General features: G+C 41.0%; 1 protein-coding gene across 4 annotated transcripts in view; it reads right to left on the bottom strand.

Moving 5' to 3' along the window:
• enpp2 (ectonucleotide pyrophosphatase/phosphodiesterase 2) overlaps positions 1-24,803 on the bottom strand; it is an 84,441-nt gene that overhangs the window by 41,864 nt on the left and 17,774 nt on the right. For all 4 annotated transcript variants that reach the window (XM_078397121.1, XM_078397122.1, XM_078397124.1 and 1 more), the window contains 6 exons: positions 23,635-23,754; positions 19,374-19,429; positions 18,619-18,684; positions 8,689-8,761; positions 4,536-4,644; positions 1,600-1,725 (listed from right to left, as the gene is read on the bottom strand). In XM_078397121.1, the coding sequence (XP_078253247.1) occupies positions 1,600-1,725; positions 4,536-4,644; positions 8,689-8,761; positions 18,619-18,684; positions 19,374-19,429; positions 23,635-23,754 (550 nt within the window). The remainder of the gene's footprint in view (positions 1-1,599; positions 1,726-4,535; positions 4,645-8,688; positions 8,762-18,618; positions 18,685-19,373; positions 19,430-23,634; positions 23,755-24,803) is intronic.

The following is a 24,803-nucleotide window of genomic DNA, read 5'->3' as shown; positions in this document are numbered from 1 at the left end:
ACCAAGCCGATTAACCTACAAAGATCTGCATCTTTGGAGTGTGAGAGGAAATGGGAGATCCCAGAGAAAACCCACTCAGGTCACGGGAAGAACGTACAAACCCTGTACAGACAAGCACCCTTAGTCAGGATCGAACCTGGATCTCTGGCGCTGTAGGTCAGCAACTCTACCACTGCGCCACCAGGCAACAGATGGATTCTGATTAAGATCAGGTGTAACTACCTGCTAAAGAGTGGAAATGAGCCTGCTTGGTTGCCCAAATCCTGAAGAGAAAGGCATTTGATAAATAACTATAATTTTACCATTGCCCTTTTAGAAATGACACTGTGGGGATACACAGAAAGTTGGAAAGTACAGGAGAACTGGCAACTTCATGCACATTTGCTCAGATAGGCATCCAGAACCACCTGAACTGCCACAGGCATCTTGCATCTGTGGCACCACACGGATAGCAAGGAGCAAGATAGGCAATGACAAAATTCCCAGTCACAAGTACCCATGGGGTGTTCCAATTCCAATAATTCAAAAACATTGCTTCCAGGTGCAAGGCATTGCTTCCAAAAAGGAACTTTTCCAATGACAACCATAACTTGCGCTCAGCACAAACCAGGGTCTGCTCCAGATACAATAACTTTTTAAATCACTCATTGACACATTGCTCTAAATGTAGTTGGTGAAACTGTTTAATTTGGTACTGCATCATGTAGGTCAGAATTTATGTGTGGAAAATTATAATAAAAAATAAACTAGGCAGCCACGGTGGCGCAGTGGTAGAGTTGCTGCCTTACAGTGCCTTACAGAGACCCGAGTTCGATCCCGACTACGGGTGCAGAGTTTGTACATTCTCCCCTTGACCGCGTGAGTTTTCTCCGTGATCTTTGGTTTCCTCCCACAGTCCAAAGACTTACAGGTATGTAGGTTAATTGGCTTGGTGTATGTGTATAAATTGTCCCTAGTGTGTGTAGGATAGTGTTAATGTGTGGGGATCGCTGGTCGATGCAGACTCGGTGGGTCGAAGGTGGATATCCCTCAATTAGTTTAATCCAGACAGGATTTGTCGCTTGCTTCTGATGGTAGGACATCAACTCAAAATGTTGATTCTGCCCCATTCCCACTGATACCACCCGACAAGCTGTGTATTTCCAGTGTTCCTTGATTTCGTGCATTTGCAATATTTTAATGTATTATAATGCGAGCAGCAATAAGATATCCAACGTCCAGCCAACAATGGCAAGCGATATTTAAAAATGTTCAAATCACACCTTCCCTTTTTTTATGCAAAGTGTTTCAGAACGATCTCTTGCATTTTTTAGTATATTTTTTTTAAAGTGAGGTTCTGCACTGACAAACTTTGCATCTTGTCATTATCCAGATTCATTGAAAGCTATTGTTTTAATTCCTTCCATCATAAGAGCATTCAGTCCACAAACGGAGGCAGAGAAGAATTACAACTGATGAATGAATCATAGGCATAGCTGATCAAATAAGCTAACCATCAGAATTTTAGTGAGTCATTTTGAAAACCAGTATGAAAATCTAGAATTGCTGAACCTAATGTTGAAAATCAAAAATAAATATTAACATCTAAAATGTACTTACATCTGGGATTGTTACTATATCTGGATCGAATACGCCCCAGAGAACCAGGGAACAAAATTATGTCATCAATGTTGGACAAGTAGTTGGTCAAATATTCAGTTTTATCACAGGTGGCATCTTCCATTCCTTTAAGACAAATCAGAAGTGGTATTACGTTTCTATGTTTCTTCAGTTTAACATGTAATTGAACATTGGGTTCATTCAGTTGATGTTGTATTCAAGCAGTACTTCATGTGTTTCATTACAGATGTGCTTCATGAGAATGACTAAATTTGCAGATGTTTTAATGATGTGGTCTAGCTGTTGGCCCTGTAGAACCGATGAAAAAGTATATCCTGGAGCGAATCATATATTACCATGAGGAATGGGAGCGGGTTTCTGCTTTAGTCTTGCCATCCTGGTCCATTTAATTGTATAATCTGTTTTATGATGAATAATGGACAGGTTTGCCAAGTAGCTGTCCAAAATTAGAGCCAGGTTGTCTGGTAAAAGTTCTGCAACACGTGCACAATTATTTTGCAACAAAGTTGGCAAGAAACATTTGATACTAGTTTCAGGAACAGCAATGCCCAGCTGGAGATTCACTATTGATTCAACTAGAGAACATAAAGATGTCTGAAGATAAATTCCCATTCAACTTATTTCAACAATTATTCTATTGTTCTGCACATTCTCCAATTTTTCGAGCCACAAGCTATAAATTTTGAAAGCAGTTTGAACTCTCTTGACAATTCCATGTTCTATATTTTTGTTTTCGCTTGATTTACATTATATCCGTTATGAACACTAATAAAAACTGTGTTATATCCTTTCCTTTTGGTCAGATGACATTGCTTTAGGGTATGGGCTTCGCAAAACTGAGCCATTACTTGCAGGACTTTTAGTGTTACAAGGAAGTGCAGACCATCACATATGTACGACCGTTCCATTCCACAAACCTTGAAGTGGAATACTTTGCCCTTCTTGCCCTTTGATCTGAGCAGACCATAGAATTGAAAGCTTAGTTTAATTTAGCAATATAGCATGAAAACTGGCCCTTTCATGTTGACCATCGATCACCCCTTCACACGAGTTCTATGTTATCCCACTTTCGCATCCACTCCTGACACACTAGGGGCAATTTACAGAGGCCAATTAACCTACAAACCCACACGTCTTTGGGTCGCGGGAGGAAACCAGAGCATCTGGAGAGAACCCACACGGTCACAGGCAAATTCCACACACACAGCACTCAAGGTTAGAATCCAACCCAGGTGTCTGCTGCTGTAGGGCAGCAGCTCTACCACTGTGCCGTCCAATACACAATCCACACACACACCTCCTGAGCTCTCCCTTTCAAACAACAAAACTAATGCTTGTTCATAACTACTACCAATGTCATCCTCTCAATGCACGGCAGCTTTGTGTATAAAAGTAGGAGTTAGAGCAGCTTTATCAGCATTACTCAAAGTAGCAGTGAAATTGCAAACTTGCAATTGTAAAAATTTAATTTAATATTGATTAAACTAAAATGTTGGTTTTATTTGAGTAGTGCCTCTAGTGCGATTGAGTTCTAAGTATTAAATGACACACACAGCACCCAAGGTCACATCTGTAATAGAATGTGACCACCTATTACAGCAAAGAAACCTACCACAACCAAATGTTATAATGACCAGATGGAATCTTTAAATGATTTTGACTGAAGGATATACACCGATCAGCCAAAACATCATGACCACTGACAGGCGAAGTGAATAACATTGATTAACTTGTTACAATGGCACCTGTCAAGGGGTGGGATATATTAGGCAGCAAGTGAACAGTCAGTTCTTGAAGTTGATGCGTTAGATGCAGGAGAAATGGGCAGGAGTAAAGACCTGAGCGACTTTGACAAGGGCCAAATTGTTATGGCCAGACGACTGGGTCAGAGCATCTCTGAAAAGGCAAGGCTTGTGGAGTGCCCCCGGTCAGCAGTGGTGACTACCTACCGACAGTGGTCCGAGGAGGGACAAACCACAAACCGGCGACAGGCTATCCCATCTGGTCCGAAGGTTTGAGCACATGTATCTGGGGGCTGATACTCCTGTGCAGCACCATGGTCAAGTTGCCTTTTCTGATATGCCATCCATAAGGTCATAAGCGATATGAGTAGAATTAGGCCATTCGGCCCATCAAGTCTACTCTGCTATTCAATCATGGCTGATCTATCTCTTCCTCCTAAACCCATTCTCCTGCCTTCTCCCCATAACCCCTGACACCTGTACTAATGAAGAATCTATCTATCTCTGCCTTAAAAATACCCAGTAACTTCCTCCACTGCCGTCTGTGGCAAAGAATTCAACAGATTCACTGCCCTCTGACTAAAGAAATTCCTCCTCATCTCCTTCCTGAAAGAATGTCCTATGATTCTGAGCCTATGACCTCCAGTCCCAGACTCTCCCACTAGTGGAAACATCCTCTCCACATCCACTCTATCCAGGCCTTTCACTATTCGGTATTTGAGAGTAGATGTTTAACTGAAGCCTTGCCTGTCCTCTGAGTAGACTGTTCACGTTCCATGGCACTGCCATAGAGCAGGAGTTATCCCTGGTGCCTTGACCTATACATACATTATGCCAAAACATTATGACCTGATGAGCCAAAACATTATGACCGCCTGCCTAATATGCTGTTGGTCCTCCGTGCGCAGCCCCATACATAGTAGGGTGCGATGCACTGTGTATTATGACACATTCCTCCCGTGACCACCATTAAAATTTTCTATGACTTGTGCAGAATAGGAACCCATAACCTCGCATTGAAAGTGCTCTCCACTGTCTCCCACCTGCCATGGTCACTATAATATGATTAGCTGTAAATGGCAACAAATCAAGCAGCCACCACCTGTTGGTTTTTTTGGGGAAAGTAAATTAAAAGTTTCAGTACCCAAGAGTTGTGCCCTTGAAATACATTACCATGGTCACCAAGGAACATGATGTTGACACAACGGTGAAGGTTCATTTGTTTGAGTCCGTCCATCAGTTGTCCCACAATTCTGTCTATTTGTCGAAGAATTTCAGTCACCTAAACGTTAAAACATTTACTTGCAATTAAAGGGATGTATCAGCCACTTCACTACTTAATTTAATTGTTTTGACCTCTATATTATCTTCATTTACTATCCATGTGTTAATGCTTCCTTTTGGACGACAAAGTTAGCACTTTAACCTAACAGATTTCTGAGCAGAACAAATAGAGTTGCAAGCTGCCATTGTGGTAGAAATCAGTCACGTTTCCTTGTGTGTCTAATAGCTTAGCATTAAATTCAGTTTAGTCTTGAACCAAGAGAGTTATGTATAAGACAAGGGTTTTATATATATTATATTATACGAGGGAAATGTAACTTCACATATCATGCAGATTTTAAAGATACAACTCTAATTTGAGAACATTGAGAGGATTATTAATGTTACAATTATACATGGTAGATAGAAGAGAGAGTGCTATTTTGTTCCCGATTCAAATATATATATGAGGCAAGTTCACCTCTGCATTCTCCAATGACTGAAAAAAACACAGAATGTAGACTATCTTGCAAATCATGAATAAGGAGTACTTACAATATCAAAATAGTTCTAGAGAGAATACAACCATGTCAGTTGAAGAAAAGCAGATAATTGCTGAGGACAACACATTGTCACTCAGTATCATCAATCTGGTTATTCATTATTAATTGTCACTAGAATGCCGTTGGGCACAAAGGTCTCCTGCATTGGTGTAGCACCCTCCCATCCCCCAATCCCTCCCCTCCCACCCCCACTCACCTACTCCATCCCCCCTCAACCCCCCTTCCCCCCTCACCCACTCCATCCCCTTCAACCCCCCATTCCTCCCCCTCCCCCTTTCACCCACTCCATCCCCTCATCCCCCACCCCACCCCACCCCACTCTTAGGGGCTCTCTGGCACTCCCCCCTTCCCCTCCTCCCCCCCCCCCCCCCCCAACTCGACAGCTCAGCAGCAGTGGCAGCTCGACGGCAATGGCCGTCGCTTTGAGTGGGAAGATGGGCACCCCCCCCCCCCCTCATTGGCCGCCACTCCCATCTCTCGGGCGGGTCCCATTGTGACGTTGAACGCGGCTGACGGCCAGGGGGAGTGGATAAGTGATTTTTTTACGTTTAAAAAGGTGATTTTTAAAGTTAAAAAAGTGAAACAAATTAAAATATAACAACAATTTGAACCGCAGGACAATGGTGATTAAGGTGGTGCTAAAATTGTAGCGCTATCGTGTACCATTTTGGCTGTATTTCAGGAACGTACTACAATGCAATATATATATATATACGCATATATATACAATATGGGAGTTTTAATAATATATTGATAGATTAGGAATAGGCCAGGAAAGTAAAATGTTTTATCTATTAAGCAGATTATCAGCGTGATAGTTCATTTCAAAAGCAATGATCGGTGCAATCTCTTTTAAGATGACTTTGCAAGATGAAATGTTGTGTAAACAGGAAAATTTGAGTTCTTGGGTAACTTTCATCTTGGGGTCAGGTCAACCTAACTCTGTTCTAACGTTCAGTCTCTCCTGGTCTCCACTCTGTCACAATTATGCCTTTTGTTCTCTCCACCTTTCCTTGTTCTCTGAATTTAGAATGAGCCTGGTTTTTAATTTCACTCAATCCAAGGAAAAGTTGATCAATCTGAAGCATTGTTTTTGTTTCCACTGATGCTGCCTCTAACCTGCAGAATATTCCCAGCAGTTCGTATTTATTTCGATTTTTCAGTAGTTGCGAGCATTTTCTTTTCAATTATCTTCTAACATTCAGTTCTCAAGGCAGCAGCATGCAGACTAAATAACTCAACTTCAGTTAAACAATCAATGTTAAAACCTGTAGCAAACTAGTTTTGCAGCAAACAAATTCTATTTGAGAAAAGCAACAAAAAAAAATCAGAGAACGAAAGTGATCTTTGTCAGTGGCAGAAAACAGCTGTAATGTGAACTGGCACATCACTTTGCACTCAATTTTCTTTTCCATTACATTATTTTCTCTGACTAATCTCTGTAACTACTTCTGGCTAAGATTAATTTCACCCCCTGGTATACGCACAGCACCCCTCATGATTCACAAACTCTCAAAGAACCTTGCAGCCAATAAATTAGTCATTGTTTTTATTGGGAAATACAGCTGCTGTTTTGTTTAGAACAAGACCATACCAATGGCAATATGATAAAAGACCTTTTAATGATGTTGGCTGCAGAACATATGCATGTAGCACGGAGCACCGTATAATGTTTTTTTTCCATAGATAGTAAGGCATTTATTCCATCCATTTCAATAGGCATTTGGTAAGAGCACCGCTGACAGTGCAGCATTTGCACAGTATTGTGTCTCTTTGAAATGGGTAGAAAATGTTCTTTTCTACATTCAAAGAAAGAAAATGCACTCCCAGTGATTGTGTCTGATTTATTCCTTAAACAGTTTCTTCACTGCTGTAACTTAATGGGTTTCTGAAGTTACTTTTGACAACAGAGCAGGTTTTGAATACCAGCTACGACTTAACTGTATCAGTTATCAGTACACCGTAAATGGTTCAATTGCAATTATGTATTGGCTTTCTTCTGACTGGATAGCATGCAATAAAAGCTTTTCACTGTATCTCGATACACGTGACAATAAATTAAACTGAATTTTGCCTTAAGAAATGAAAGACGACTAATTTGAACACGAGCTTAATTATTTTTTTTAAGAAAGTTCGGGAAAAAATTGCATGAAATACCTTTGAGTTCAGTGGGCAGATTGGGAAAGACTCTGCCAGCCCTGGACTACTGATTTGGAAGAGAAACTGGCAGTCCAAATTGAAAATACCCAGAAAAGACGAATATTAGCAGTTTTGGTCAAGGAAGCAAATAGGTACAATGGTGAAGAATGGTATTCTTGCCATCATAGTCGGGACATAGAGCATAAAAGTCAGGAAGTCACGTTGCAGTTTTAAAGGACTTTGATAATTCTGATTGCCCCATTACAGTAAGGATGCAGAAGCTTTGGAGAGCGTTCAGAACAGGTCTACCAGATTACTGCCTGGATTTAAGGGAAGGTAGACACAAAATGCTGGAGTAACAGCAGGTCAGGCAGCATCTCACTGGAGAGAAAGAATGGGTGACGTTTCGGGTCGAGACCCTTCTTCAGATTCGAAACGTTACCTATTCCTTCTCTCCAGAGATGCTGCATGACCCGCTGAGTTACTCCAGCATTTTGTGTCTACCTTCGATTTAAACCAGCATCTGCAGCTTTCTTTCCTACTGGATTTAAGGGTAGGAAAGGAGAGGATGGACAAAGTTGGATTGTTTTCTCTGAATGTAGATGGTTGGGATTGGGAGACCTGAGAAATATTGTCCCCAAGGTGGAAATATCAAAGACAAGATGGAATAGCTTTAAGGTGAGAGGGTGAGAGTTCAGAGATGTGTGGGGCAAGGTTTTTTTTTCAAACACAGAGTGGTGGGTGCCTGAGACACATTACCAAGGCTTGGAGTTGGAGGCAGATGCGGTAGTGACATTTAAGGATCTTTTGGATTGTCACATGGATAGCACGGGGAATCGAGGGATATGAATGATGTGCAGGCAGAGGGGATCAGTTTAAGTTGGCATCATGTTTGGCACGGTCACTGTGGGTTGAAGGGCTTATTCCCATCCTTACTGCTCTGTTTCACAAGCAATAAGTGAAAGAAAAATCCTGAAATATGTTGAAAAGATGAAGCACAATGTTGCAAAATCCTGGAGATTTCTTTAAATCTAAGCAGGAGATATTTTCACACATTCAGCACCGTGGGTACATTATAATGATCTCATATTCAAGCTGTCATTTGTGTTCTCGAATTTTCAGAACTTTCTGTATTTATTTCTACTTACTTCCCCCCACCCCACCTCCCCCAGTCTGGACACATGGAAATGCACCAGAGAACAAGAACAAAAAGCCTTTTTTCAAAATAAAAAGCAACAACATCTGGTTAACATTAGCCATTAACTTCTAACAGCAGCAGCAGCAGCAGAGACAGGTGTTTCACAGATGGAAAGGTTAGATTTCATTGATGCCCCAGCTAGATGGCAACATGCTTTACTAACCTCGGTGCTGAATGGTCCGTATTTGTGGCCGTAAGCATCTGGCTGCTCGGAGTAGAAGGCATAAACATAGGGCCTGAAATTGAAGCAGTCGTGGAAATTGAGTCTGGCCATTTGTTGCATTAGGAAAATCTGGCTCCACTTTCTTTTGTGGAAGCGTTTCTGTTCAACATTTAGGCAGACACAGTTGTCTGCTGGACATTACTGTTTTTCGTTCACTTCAGTTACCATCCATCCTGGATTCTATGAGATCACTGGCTCACTTCACAGAAGAAAGACATGAGCACACACATTTCATTGAACTGTGATAAATTCAATAGGTTCCTCGGACTTTAACCCTTTAAAAACACAAGCCACTTACCTTCACTACATAAACAATGTTAATACCACATGGTCAGAGTGTATATTTTTTTATCCTCAAACTACTTCCCTTAAACTGGCAATGGTAATCACTGGCATTTGGAGTTTGACAGCACAGACAAGTCTTTTGGAGAGTTCTTTCATCTACTGTCAGCAATAAATTGAGGTATATGGCGTGGATCTGCAGTTGCCATCTGGTAATGTCCCAGGCAAGGAACTTGAGAATTGTTATGCAGCTGGAGAAGCTCAGTGGGTTAGGAAGCTCCTCTAATAGCTCTCCTTGTTTGCCATGGATTCCAGTATATTGTTGCCTTGAGATCATGGATAAAAGTTATCTTCTAAAGTTTCATAATATCATATGTGATAGGAGCAAAATTAGGCCATTCAGCCCATCAAGTTCACTCTGGTTCTGGTTGATTCCTGCGCAAACACCTCATAAGTGGTTATCTCGCGCAGGTCGGAGTGAGTAGAGTTGTGATTACATTTTGAAGTGGGCCTTTTTGACCAAGTTGAGGAGATCTAGTTGCTCAATCCCCTTTTTAAATGACTGAACATTGGGAGCAGCGCGTGTATTGGGTGGTGACATGTTCCATCCCATTACCGTCCTTGGGTAAAGGGAATATTGGTAGCAAAGTTTATTGAAATTTAGCGAGTTTGAGATGTAGGGACTGGTATTTTGTCTCATTTCATGGCAGTTGGTGCTCTGGGATGACAGACGATTTGATAGCGTGATTTTGTGAATCTCCTTGTAAATTGCAATGTCTTAGCCTGATTCTGCAGAGCTCTAGGGTATCCCATCTGAGAGAAGTCAGCATATTATTCATGTTTGATTTGCGCTTGTAGTCATTACATACAAAGCGAGCTGCTTGGCGTTGTACTTTCTGCAGGGTGATCTTGTTGTTGTTGTTGAAAGGATCCCATACAGCTCCACAATACTCCAATTTGGGCCTGACCAAGGACTTGTAGGCATTCCCTTTGACGGATGTACTACATGTGTGGAAATTTCTTTTAAGAAGGCCGAGCGTTCTATTTGCTTTGTTAGACACTTGACCAATATGCATCGCCCAACTTAAATCTTTGCTTAATTTGACTCCTAGATGGTCGACAGCAAGCAATGTATGGCTACCCATGTTGTATTTCAATAAAAGTGGTTATGTCTTGTGTGAGACATGCATGGTATGACATTTGGTTGTATTGAATGACATCTGCCAGGATTTTCCCCACTCACAGAGAGCATCCAGTTCCTTCTGTAAGGACAAGCTGTCTTCTGGTGTTTTAATCTCTCAATAAATTATGGCATCATCTGCGAAGAGTTGAACTCTGGACGAAACTGCATTTGGAATGTCATTGATATACAGTAGGAAGAGCAATGGACCCCTGACAGTCCCCTGTGGCACACCTGATGTCACAGGAGTTTCAATAGACATTTCTTCCTCCAAGAGAACTCGCTGGTGTCTCCTTGTCAAAAAGATCTCAATCCATTTTAGGAGGTTGCGATCTACTCCTACATGGTTGAGTTTGTACAGGAGCCGCTTGTGGGGAACCTTATCAAAAGCCTTACTGAAGTCTACTATACTCTGCCATTCAATCATGGCTGATCCATCGCTCTCTCTTAACCTCATTCTCCTGCCTTCTCCCCATAACCCCTGGCGCCTGTACTAATCAAGAATCTATCTATCTCTGTCTTAAAAATATCCATTGACGGCCTCCACAGCCTTCTGAATTAAGGCTGTGAAGCAATGAATTCCACAGATTCACCAGTTTCACGCCTTTCCAGCGTATGCTGGAAACCTTTCCAACATCACATTTCAGGCAAGTCCAAGAAGGATATGGTTACACCAAATACTCTATGGGAATGGGGTTCTTCACAGCTAGGTACGACATTACCTCCTGCTTTTGTGTTTGATCTTTGTGGCGAGCTCTTTCACACCTCTCCCAAGACATGCAGTAACTTGCACACCATTAACATAACAATGATACCCCACTGAACACATTGCTCAGGCAATGAGGCATTGAAGCATCTCACCTCCGCTGAGATTTGGCACATTGTGTGATATTTGAAGGCGTTTGAGCAGCAAGTAGTCAGTGCTGAAATTGCCCAGTTAAAACTTTCAAGTTCAATAGAGTTCTTCCTTAGAGAGGAAAAATTCGAATGTTTCTACTTCTACTCAAGACTGTTCTAAGATGGTTATTGTATGATCATAATATCATAAGAGATAGGAGTAGAATTTGGACATTCGTCCCATCAAGTCTACTCCGTTAGTCAATCATGGCTGATCTATCTCTCCCTCCTAACCCCATTCTCCTGCCTTCTTCCCATAACCTCTAACACCAGTACTAACCAAGAATCTATCTATCTCTGCCTTAAATATATCTATTGACTTGGTCCCCACAGCCTTCTGTGGCAAAGAATTCCACAGATTCTTTGCCCTCTGACTAAAGAAATTCCTTCTCATCTCCTTCCGAAATGAATATCCTTTAATTCTGAGGCTATGACCTCTAGTCCTAGACTCTCCCATGAGTTGAAACATCCTCTCCACATCCATTATCCAAGTCTTTCACTATTCTCTACGTATCAATGAGATTCCCCCCTCATTTTTCTAAACTGCAGCAAATATAAGCTCAGGGTCATCAAACGCTTATATCATATATATATATACAGCCGGAAACAGGCCTTTTCGGCCCTCCAAGTCCGTGCCGCCCAGTGATCCCCGTACATTAACACTATCCTACACCCACTAGGGACAATTTTTACAATTTTTTTTACATTTACCCAGCCAATTAACCTACATACCTGTACGTCTTTGGAGTGTGGGAGGAAACCGAAGATCTCGGAGAAAACCCACGCAGGTCACGGGGAGAACGTACAAACTCCTTACAGTGCAGCACCCGTAGTCAGGATCGAACCTGAGTCTCCGGCGCTGCATTCGCTTTAAACCAGCAACTCTACCGCTGCGCTACCGTGCCGCTTATCATTTGTTAACCTACTCATTCCTGGGATCATTCTTGTAAACCTCCTCTGGACCCTCTCCAGAGCCAGCACACCCTTCCTCACAATATTCCAAATGCGGCCTTATAGAGCATCAGCATTATATCCCTGTTTTTGTATACAAGCCTTCTTAAAATAAATCTAGCATTGTGTTTGTTTTCTTTACTACCGATTCAACTTGCAGATTAACTTTTTGAGAATCCTGCACCAGCACTCCCAAGCCCCATTGCTCCTCCGATTTCTGGATTCTCTCCCCATTTAGAGAATAATCTACACCTTTATTCTTACTACCAAAATGCATGACTCAGCACTTTGCTACACTATATTCCATCTGCTACTTCTCTGCCCAGTCTCCCAACCTGTCCAAATCTTTCTGCAGAGTCCCTGCTTTATCTACACCACCTGCCCCTCCACTTATTTTTGTATCATCCGCAAACTTGGCCACAAAGCCTTCAATTCCCTCATCCAAATCATTAATATACAACGTGAAGAGTAGCGGCCCCAGCATCGACCCCTGCGGAACTCCACTAATCACTGGCAGCCAACCAGAAACAGCCCCCTTTATTGCCACTCTGCCTTCTGCCGTCCAGCCAACCTGCTGTCCATGCCAGTACCTGCCCTTTGATGCCATGGGCTCTCATCTTCCTTAGCAGCCTCTCGTGTGGCACCTGATCAAAGGCTTTCTGAAAATCTAGGCACACAGCATCTACTGACTCTCCTTTGTCTGTCCTACTATTTATTTCCTCAAAGAATTCCAGCAAATAATTCAGTCTGAAGAGGTCTCAACCCGAAACGTCACCCATTCCTTCTCTCCCGAGATGCTGCCTGACCCGCTCAGTTACTCCAGCACTTGTGTCTACCTTCGATTTAAACCAGCGTCCTGCAGTTTTTTTTCCTACACATCACCTGCAGTGACAAGTCTCCATTCCGCTAATGCTGGCATTGTTTATTAAACGAACACTGGTGACCGAGACCATAACAGCAATATTCCCACTTCATGAGAACAAGAGGTTAACCATGAGGATGATGACACAAAGAACGTGAACTTCAAAAGTTGGTTATGGAGAGCTCAAGGTACAACCATAAAATCAAAATGATTTTGCGGGTCAAAAAGAGGTAATTATCCAATGCATCACTCTTTGAAGTGCAAATTAATCTGACCTCTCATGTATACCAGTATTTTCAATTTAAGGGATGCAATGTTGTCAACCTCAAATACTCCACAACAAAGCATTCTGAAATACTGCCATTAAATACATGCCTCTTCAAATCATTCTTCTCTCTGACTAATTATTTAAAATCTTCTAAACGTATTTTGTAATACTTTTAGTCACTCTTTTTACCGGCAACCACTATGGAAGCAGTAGTAGTCCCTGTGACTGTTAAATAAATAACCTCTTGAAACCTTTCAACTTACGGAGTATTTAGAAAGTGCATTCAGAAATTATATTTTGGTGCCATAGAAGTCACAGAATTGAATAAAAGGTTGGATTCTGGTAAGGGACAAATCAATGGCAACGTAATATACTTGTACTGGTTGTGGGATGTGGGATTATATTTCACCATAATGTACCTTCTTGTGGGCTGGAACAAGCCTAGGCAACCAGGACTGTGCAGAATAATTATTTACAGTCTGCATGATCAATGTGAAAGAAGATGCAACCGAATCAAGGACAAATATTAGTTTAAATTTGCCCACTTTGAATGATAAAATTAGCCCTGACTTTTTGTTGAGCTGTGGACCCCTGGATTAAAAACAAGTTTTAGTTTTATATAAATTCTTCAGAGATTACTTTTACAAGCCCATTAAAAATGCCTCAATGGCACCGTCCAAGTTATGTGGAAGACTGTATGTAGTGGGGAACAGAGTGAGGGTGTATGGAAGCCTGGTTTATTGGTCTTTCATTTGATTTTCATTTTCAAAACGAGAAAACGTAACACTCAAAGACCAATCCCAGTTAAATCAAACAAATCTGTACAGCAGGATGAAAGGTCATTAAAATAATGGCTTTGCAAAGTCTTATGTTTGCAGCAGCTGTCTTTCCTTTCCTCAGCACAAGAACATCAGGTGGTCATCCTGCTGCAATAGTACAAGGCTCCCTCTACTCACATGCAACATTTAAAAAAGCACTTCTTCCTTCTTCATGCTTCCCTTCCTCCATACACAAAAGCACTTCTTCCTTCTTCATGCTTCCCTTCCTCCATACACAAAAGCACTTCTTCCTTCTTCATGCTTCCCTTCCTCCATACACAAAAGCACTTCTTCCTTCTTCATGCTTCCCTTCCTCCATACACAAAAGCACTTCTTCCTTCTTCATGCTTCCCTTCCTCCATACACAAAAGCACTTCTTCCTTCTTCATGCTTCCCTTCCTCCATACACAAAAGAGTTTTCCTTCTGTCCTTGCGCTTTTGCCATCCCTTTTCCCTTTATTCCAGAATATAATTGTTGCATTCAGTGTTACGTGGTGGTGAAAATGAAATCAATGAGGAGGCAACCCCGATGGAGTTGTTGATGCAGCGGGGAAAGAGTTGGGAGATGGCGCCAATGTGCATTTGGAACAAGGACTGTCCGATGCAATCAACATAAAGGCAGGCATAGCTGGGGCCTACGCAAGTTCCTATGGCTACATCTTCAATGCTATGTCCTCTAACATCGGCCATTTCCAGTCCCTCAACCTCTACACTCCAGAGAAAACAATCCAAATTTGTCCGCTTACAGCTAATACTATAATCCACAACTCCACAAATGTTTGTGTCACACACAAGCTTACTAATCAGGCCACCTACATTTGTATCCAAATCATTTGTACAGTATAATTCACAGGGCTTCCAGCACTAATTTGTGCAGAACATCACTGGTCAGAGACCTGCAGTCAGGATAACATTCCTCCACTATTTTCCTGCCACCGCTGACTAAACCAATATCAAATCTACCTAGTCTTCATGGATCCAATGTACGTTAATCATCTGGATCAACCTACTATGAAGGATCTAGTTGCAAGCTTTATTAAAGTTCATGTATAAAACATCCACTGCAATCTTCCTCACCTCCTCAAAAAACTCAATCAAGTTTACAAGGCATGACCTCCCCTGCACAACGCCATGCTGATTATCATTAATAAGTCTGTGCTTTTCTGTCCTTAAGAATCTTCTCTGATAATTTCTCTACCTGTGACCCTACACATCAACCCATCATTTCCGAGCCTCTACTGCTCTTCTTAGAAAAACAACATTGACTAATCTTCAGTCCTCTGGGACCCCACCTTTGGTTAAAAGGGACATAAAGATCTCTGTCAAGGCCTCAGTGTCCTCATATCTTGCCTCTCAATAACCTGGGATAGAATGCCTTAAATAATAATTACTGAATTGATTATCGATATTGAAAGTATCCATTATTAAACTCTTAATTCCAATTGGACCCATGGTCTCAAGTAAATTTCAGTAATGTCTGTGTGTTTTCAACTATGAAGACAGGCAAAATATTTGTTGATTGACTCTGCCGTTTCCTTATTTCCCATTATAATCTTTGTCACACCGTCCAATGCTAATGCAAATCTCTCCTCTGACCAAGCCCTTGTGATCCGTTTAGATATTTTTGCCTGTAGAATCAATTAGAATCAGTAATTCCTTTTGAATATGATATTTAAGTTGGTGCACAAGGGCAAATGTGGACAGCCAACTGAGAGCTATCCTTTGCTTATCCCAACTCGAGAAGATAACCATAAGAACCAGCATTATTGTGAGCTGCCAGGACCGAGATGCCCTGTTGTTATTTAGCCACTTTGCTCCATCTGTCATTCTATTATGCCATGTACCAGCAGTCACTGTTATCTCTGCCTAGGTACTATGTCAGTTCAGAAGAGTTAAAATATTACAAGAGGTGTGAACCATCTCTTTCCCACAACCTGAAACTGGCCAGATGTTCAAGCTTGGACTGTTAGTCTGAACCTCGAAATGGAGTAGAATCAACAGAGAAATAATCATCAACTGGAGAAATCTGGCCCACGTCAGGAGACAGATGACCTCCATATCTGATACTCATCTTCCCTTTCCAGCCCATCCATGCCTTTTTGAAGAAACAAGGAACCGCAGATGCTGGTTTACACAAAATGACACAAAATAACTCAGTGGGTCAGGCAGCATCAAAACCCGAGCAAACGTTACAAAAGATTGCATGGCATATGCAACACAGAAAAAGGCTATTCTGCCCAACAAGTCCATGCTGGCGTTGCTGCTTCATTTGAACCTTCTCCAATCTTTCCTCATTGATTCCCTTCTCCTGTATTGTCTGTCGAGCCAACCCCATCAAAACCTGTAATTTTCAAAAGCTTTAATACATTACACCTCAAATTTCTGCTATGCTGTTGCAAATTAACTCTGTATCTTCTCCATTGCTCTTTATGCTTTTTTCAAATATGACTAGAACTCGACACAATGCACCAAGTTAATCCAATTGAGACTTAATTGAAGTTCTACATAATTCCTTTCCATACTATCCCCCTGATATTAGCTTGGATTCTTTGCTTTGCTATCCTGTGGTATAATAGCCAGGCATTGGCATATATACTCCATCCCCCAGAGTCACATCTTAATATCGTATTGATCCTGATTTCATTTTTCATCTTCCGATGCTATGTTCTAGTAACCAAGTGGCCCATTCCTAATTCATATGTTCATATCTTCCCAGTGAATACCAAAATGTTTTAATATTTCAGTCATAATCTATAGTATCCCCTAAAGACTTATTCCTAACATAACCTTCCTTTTTCAAGGAAGGATCCGCAACCCATTTTACGATTTTTTAATCTATTTAACTATTTAATTTCATAGTTCCTCCAAAGTCTTCCTAATCTTTAAAAAAAACTTTTATCTTTACTCCCTCTTACTTATCATGGCCCGTTCTGCTACATGCAAACATCCTCCTCTATTCATGCATCAAATGGTCCTGCATGTCTTTTTCATCCATGGGCTCTCGTGTTTAATTTGCCTTAATTTTAGTGAAGTATTAGATTTCCCACTTTGTTGAGCACTGTTCGAATAGTTTCCCATTATTGCTGTCAATACTGATGCCTATTTTATCTCTCAGCCTTTCCAATTTAGCTTGACTCGGTCATTATTACACTTATGACTTTTGTAATTATCATCATAAACCTTATTTCATTATGATCACTATTGCTTGGAAATCCCAACATTTTTATTTTCTTGATCTGCTCTGGTTCATTGACAATTACCAGATCTAATCCCAATTTATTTGTTGCTGGGTATTTTTTACATTTTGGTATATAAACAGAGCATTCCATATGAATTCTATTACCTTATTCCCTTTGCCCATCTCTTCAGTCCAATCATTTTGGAGTAGCCAACATTACACACAATTATTAATTGATATTTTTTTACACCCAATAAACTTTTTCACCCAATAAGATTGAGAAATTTATTTCTCAATCTCTCTTCCAGGGTTAAGTCTGTACACCTGTACAGATGCTCCTTGACTTACGATGCTTCGACTTACAATGCTTCGACTTTACGATGGTGCAAAAGCGATACACAGTCAGTAGAAACCGTACTTCAAATTTTAAATGTTGATCTTTTCCCAGGCTGGCAATATGCGGTACGATACTCTCTCGTGATGTCGGGCAACGGCAGCGAGCCGCAGCTCCCAGTCAGCCACGCGATCACGAGTGTAAACAACCCCTACTCTACAGTGTACTTTATTATAAAATAGGTTTTGTGTTAGATGATTTTGCCCAACTGTAGGCTAATGTAAGTGTTCTGAGCACGTTTAAGTTAGGCTAGTCTAGGCTATGATGTTTGGTAGGTTGGGTGGCTATGATGTAGATTAGGTGTATTAAATGCATTTTCAAATGTATCTGCTTTCAGTTGAAGAAATAGCCATTTATCCGCTTTTCTGTTTCTTAGCTAATTTTGCTTACGTTTTGCCATTACAAAGCTTACTTACCACATGAATTTTGGAAATCGATATCCATTTTGTCTGTCTGCCCTGCTCCAAACCTGTATTGCCATCAATGAATTCAACCAAGGTAAGAGGCCATGAAGCATCCCCATGATAATATGTGCTGGTTCTTCAACATTAATGCAACTGGCTAGTAAATTTCCCCAGGTTATTAGGTCTACAAACTTCCCCATGACTGATGTTAAACTGTAATTTCCAGATTTCCATCATGGTGCTCAAAAGTACAAATTTATCAATTACACATCTTATTAACTTTTCAGAAAGAGACATGAAGGCAAATAAGGCACTGTGTGAAAAATACAAAACTAAAACCATGCAGTCTGTTGGCAACCTCAAAATGATTGGACTGAAAAGATTTTTATTCACAAAATGCTGGAGTAACTCAGCAGGTCAGGCAGCATCTCAAGAGAGAAGGAATGGGTGACGTTTCCAGTCGAGACCCTTCTTCAGACTGAAAAGATTGGCAAAAGGGATATAATAATAGAATTCCTACAGTGTGTTTAAGGCCCTTTTTTAATATAAGCAAATACCTGGCAACAGATGATTTGCAGCAAGATATTTTTTTATATTCAAAGAGATTGTTGTCGATCTATGAAAAACAAAATGTACCTTTCATTGTCTGGCAAGTTCAGCCACTGAAGTATTGTAAAGACCCGCTGCTCATGAGGAATGACACTGCAATTAAAAAAACAAAATAAATGACTTATCCAGGACCAAACAATACACATAAACCCATTAAAAATATCAGGTTATTAGTTTTTAATTTGTAAAACAGGCATTAAACTTGTTACTGAATAGCCTTCTTTATGCACTCATATAAGCAATCACATATGAGAAAGTGATGTGAAATCAGGGCAAATAGCAAATGCGGGAAAATGTGCAGCATTCAAGTTAGAGAGAATTAAAGTACCAGTAACAGGCTAGCGCCAATTACAAAAATTCCAAGAAAGGGAACAAAATACACAAGCAAAGAGATTTCAAACAGTACGAGGGTTGCCATCTTCCTCACTCCCAAATATGGGACAAGGTGACGTCACCGCCCTGTGCCCCACGTGACCTCACCCAATGGTTGGAGCGGGAGCACGTGGCCCTTGGCTGGGTGAGATCACGTGGGGCACGAGGCGGTGACGTCACCTTGTCCCGTATTTGGGAGTGAGGAAGTTGGCACCCCTACTAATAAGGGACAAGGGTGGTCCCATACGGGACAAACTAATTTAGCCCAAAATACGGGATGTCCCGGCTAATACAGGACAGTTGGCAACCGTAAACTGTACATATATTTTTACTGATGCTACTTAAAGCCAAAATTTTGGCACATCAATAAAGGGAGTGTCAAAGGAGAACAAACAAAATGTTTGACTTACACAGGCCAGAAAAACGTGCCCGCTTTTACTGCTTGATTGACAGTTGTTACCCAGATCTAACAAGACACAGGAAAAGAAGTCAGTTGTCATGGTACAGGTACAATGTAAAATGGTGTAGAGGGAGCTACCAGGGGAAGTGAAAGGTTGGCTTTCCCTTGCATTGCAGAAACTATACATATTCATTCTTGGTAGCAGGGGAAATCAGCAGATGTTATACATGGTGGTGGATCCCCTTTGTGTGCTGGTTAAGTCCGCACGGCAAAGATACTCGCAGCATAGCGTGAGGTAGGATGTCCCAGCTTTGCGATGGAAGAATTTTTTTACATGTCTGTGCCTCCGATACACATCTTCAAAGAAACTTTTGAGGCCTCTTCTGTCTACTGCTCCTGTCCTTTAAGGGAAGCCCCACAAGGCAGACCAAAATGACATCTGATCACACATCATTTCATAGAAACATAGAAACATAGAAAATAGGTGCGAGGAGGCCATTCGGCCCTTCGAGCCAGCACCTAATTCTTCATTAGAAGCCCGGGTTGTCAATTGTAGATGATGTAATGATTTGCAACACACACTCAGGACCGACATGATGCAACATTTTTCTGACCAGAGTACAGGCCCAGTGCCATCAAATACTCATCATATGTTCACCCTTTGTGAAGGATTCCATGTGATGTTAAACTGGCTTCCTTTATTTTTATCCTCAAAATGATTGTTCTTTGGAGTAAAATTTCATGAGAGAGATTTGTCTCTAAATTCCCTGCCAGTAACCTTGTAATAGCAATCACCAGCCATTTTAGGAAGTGCTGGAATTTTATTCCATTTAATTCCCTTGCCATGCCAGTGTGCATCCTGGTGTAAATAAATATGCCTTTGACGGAGTCTGCTGACTCCATACAACATTTCAGATGGCAATCTTGTTCTTTTACTCGGTCGATGAGAGGGACCTCTCCACTGTGAGGGAGCTTGCTGATATAGTTTTCACCTGGCCCACAGCTAATAAAGGCCTGTTTCCTTTATCATCGTTACTTTTTTGCATATCTCTCATTAATTTGTTCTATATCTCTCCACATCACCGTCTATATCTCTTGTTTCCCTTTTCCCTGACTCCGAGTCTGGAGAATGGTCTCGACCCAAAACGTCACCTATTCCTTCTCTCCAGAGATGCGGTCTGATCCGCTGAGTTACTCCAGCTTTTTGTGTCTATCTGCTGATACAGTTACATAGTTTTTCTATACTTCTGACTTGGTGGCGATCAGCTGGGAGGAGACGGTCGCTGCCAGAATGTCAGAGATGGGAACAGGAGGCAGCTATCCTGCCCCTCAGTGAAATCAGTGCCAGCATGTTCTCAGTTTTGACATTTTCCTGCCCAATACCTATCACCCAAGATAGCTTTACACTCTAAACGTTAATCACCCTTTTCCATTTCTATTAATTCTCCCTTTCTCTTTCTCTCTATTTCTGCTACTCACCCTTCATCTCACTCTCAACTGCTTGCCCTCCAGTAATCCGACCCCGCCTGTTCCTCTCAACCACCTGTTTCCATCCTGAATGACCCTTGCTTCTCGCAAACAACCTCTCTCTCCGATTAGACAGTTATTTTTCCTCGATTTTTCTACCTTTGCCTTGCTACTCTCACTTCTAATTCATGAGAACATACGATTTGATTAAGATCCACACTTAATGGCCAACCTTGTGTGGGACCTTATTAACAGACTTCTAAATGCAATACATTTTCAATCGCTCCTACAATCCAAAGATAATTGTACCCATGAGCATGTAGTCAGCATGGATGGTCAACTGTGCTGCTGGGAATGTGGGCTAAGTCTCTGTCCAGAGCTAGGCTCAGGAATACTAGGGATTAGGAAGTGGATAGATTGGCAGCTATGCCTAGGATCCTGGAGTGCTTGCAGATTTCACCTTGTTCTGATGAGCAGAAATGTACATCATGTGTGTGATATCGATGGATGGATTCCCACTTTGTGCCTTGGTAACCGGTTTCACGACCAGAAGTCATTTTCATTATCTGTAGGAACCCCTTACTCCTAACCCTCATAAATGACCATAACTTAGTGCACACAACATCCACTGGTTCCCCTTCATCTGCTCTATGAGTCAGGTCAAGGAGTTCCTATAGATTAGTCAGACATAATTTCCCCTTTCAAAAACCTGTGCCGACTCTACTCAGTTTTATTATGCTTTTGTGGTGCTCTGCAAATTTATCTTTTATTACCGATCTCAACATTTTCGCTACTACTGACATTAAGCCATCAGGGCAGTAGTTCTCTGTTTTCTCTCTCATGTTTTGGTAAATGGTTGGGTTACATTTGAAACATTTATTCTACAAGAATAATTCCATGAAATGTATGGCCAGCTCTTTCAAAACTCTGGTATGTACATCAGTGTGTCCTTGGTAATGCTAACATCCATCTCTGAATACAGTCCTAGAAGTAATTAGGAACGCAGCCACTCTACAAAATCATGCACCTTATGCATTTGCAGGATTGCTCTGGAAGGAGAGGACTGCTCGGGACAATGAAACTCGCACGATTCCAGTGATTGGAAGGTACATTTCTGTCTGTAGCAAAGGGTGATTCCTCCAGCATCAATCTTGCCAATGAACTATCTTCTTACATGATGGGTCAAGATTGAGCATGACTTGGTATTGTAAGTACTGTGATGGATGACGAATACAATTTGGGGACAGCAGACTCTTCCAAAGATGGGCCAACAGGGCAGATAGTTTGTGAGGTGGTTCCGTTGCTTCCACTGTTTAACACAGACCTTCTGTTGCATGGATTCACATTTTAATAAACCTCTCTGAATGTTCCCTTTTCACTTTCAGTGCTCAAGGGCCAGGAGTTCCCAGAGGTTAGTGGGAATTTTATATTTCTTCAAGGAAGCTAAGCATATCCTTGAATCTTTTCTGCTGTCCCCATGTTAATCTCTTGTCATGTCAGAACTTGGAAATATCACACTTTGCTGGTTTTACCTTGCGCTAAACATTATTCCCTTATCATGATAGACACAAAAAGCTGGAGTAACTCAGTGGGACAGGCAGCATCTCTGGAGAGATGATGTTTCAGACGTCTGAAGAAGGGTCTCAACCCGAAACACCACCCATTTCTTCTCCCCAGAGATGCTGCCTGTCCCACTGCGTTACTCCAGCTTTTTGTGTCTATCTTCGGTTCCCTCCTACACATTCCCTTATCATGTATCTGTACTCTGCGAATAGCTCGATTGTAATCGTGCATTGTTGTCTTTCTGCCGGCTGGTTAGCGCGCAGCAAAAGCTTTTCACTGTACCTCGGTACACCTGACAATAAACTGAACTAAACTGAACTAAACTAATGGAGCATCTGTCTCAGGTGTCTTGGATCAGGCATATCAACAATCTGGCTCAATCAACAGAGTTAACAGAGTAGAGACGGCATTGGTGCAATGTTTCCAGTGCGCTGAGATGGCTGCTGCAAGTATTTCAGGTCACAGAAGCTCACAAGACCATGGTTCACTAAAACTGGTGCTGAGGAACCAATTCCTGAATCAGGAATAGCAGATTGCAAATAGCATCTCATTGCAATAATTTCTGAAATTACATACAGAAATTACCTGTTCAAAATCAGGCTTGCTCAACCGTAATCTGTGTGAAAGTTATGTTGTTCATACATCACATAAGATGTCAAATGATTATGTATCTTTTTCGAGAAAAAAAAGATACTCTGTTTTCCTCCCACATTCCAAAGACATGCAGGTTTGTATGTTAATAGGCTTCTGTGTAGGATAGAACTAGTGTACGGGTAATGGCAGGATGGTGTGGACTTGGTGGACCGAAGGGTCTGTTTTCACGATGTCTCTCTAAAACTAAATAATTAAAAACAAATGAAAGCCTCTGATAGCCAGCACTGATACTGTATGTCAGCGGAAATTGCACATTGAAACCCTTGGATAAAAGTGAACTAATGCCTACTGGTTCAGATTGAGTGCTACCACTGTGATATTATTATTGCCTTTTGTGTTATTAAAAGTGTAATTTATTCATCCACTTAAACTCGGGAATTCATTATTTCAGAATAAATCAATGCAACAAAAACACATTCGCTTTCTGTGATTTATCGGTTAACTTATTTGAAGTCTTTCATTTGCTTTCCTTAATTATGTTGTGAAACATTAATAAAAACATTGGATGATAAATGGTCTCCAAATAGGAGACATACTGTGCTACTTTCTTCAGCCAAGGTTTTCACTGAAAAGGACTTAGAACTTACTGGTTGTCCTCCCCACCATCGAGGATTGAATTTTTCTCTATTTCGAAGGCTGAAGTTGGCATCGAACACAGGGTCATGCATTAAGTTTCCAACAATTCCATGTGATTCAGGATAAAGTCCCTTTGTATGAAAAACCAAAGAAAATTGATTAGGCACGGTCTTTAATACTCAGGATCTACCCAGCCTTTGCCACAATAAATCATTTAACAAATAACCATACATAGCAACTTAAAATCGGAAAGCCAAGACTGTCTGCCTATTTGAGTTAGGTACTAAAAAGGGTCGGAAAACTAGCAGTTGTGCTTGCTTGGTAAAACATGTTTTCTTTTTCCTTTCATTTCAGCTTTAAATGTTTTGCTCATTCAATGATTTCAAAACCTGGAGTAATACTACAGAATGTGCTGTAAAAGTGAAAAAATGGGGTGAGGGTGCAGCAAGGTATTGACACAGCATTAACCAAAACACTATTTCCATTAATGAATCACTTATATTTCTGATGCACACAGGGTCTCCACTATTGCAGCACATTAAAGCGTGTTTATCCTAAAGTTAGTTTAAATCAGGCTTGTGACAGCAGTACCCAACAAAACGCTGGAAACAAAGAAAAAGCTTGTCATCCAATTATTGGAAAGGATTTATTTTTACTTAAAGTTGGCTTATTTCCAAACCTTTATGCATAACTTGTTAGTCAACATGTCATTTACAAGATTTATGCCAAGCCAGTATTCTAAAAAAGTGTTGCTATTTGTTTTCCTTTAAAAATATTCTTCCTTGTGACGTTGATTGCAGCAAAATCCCATTAATCCCAGCAATCTGCAGTATTTTCAGAAATGATATTACAAAAGCCATCACAACCAATTCTAATCCATCTTCACCAATAATTCATACACAATTTTTCAGGAGCAATTAACACAAAAAGATAAAAAATATGAGCATGAAATGCTGGAAGTACACCACAGATCTACTTGTAATCAAATGGAAGACCAGTTAGTTTGTCAAGAGCATTTTTTAAAAATTTGGGAGCTATATTTTTGACTGTTCATTTTCCTTTCCCGGCTTGCTGCCTTGAGATTTACTGCCTTGCCACACATTAAGAAATATACATATGTTCCTGTTTTTGTTGACCAACTTTCATTATATGAAGTATGCACAAATGCACGGCCATCACA

Source organism: Rhinoraja longicauda, chromosome 4 (genome assembly GCF_053455715.1).
Source record: "Rhinoraja longicauda isolate Sanriku21f chromosome 4, sRhiLon1.1, whole genome shotgun sequence".
Lineage (NCBI taxonomy): Eukaryota > Metazoa > Chordata > Chondrichthyes > Rajiformes > Arhynchobatidae > Rhinoraja > Rhinoraja longicauda.
This window is presented reverse-complemented; position numbering and strand designations above follow the sequence as displayed.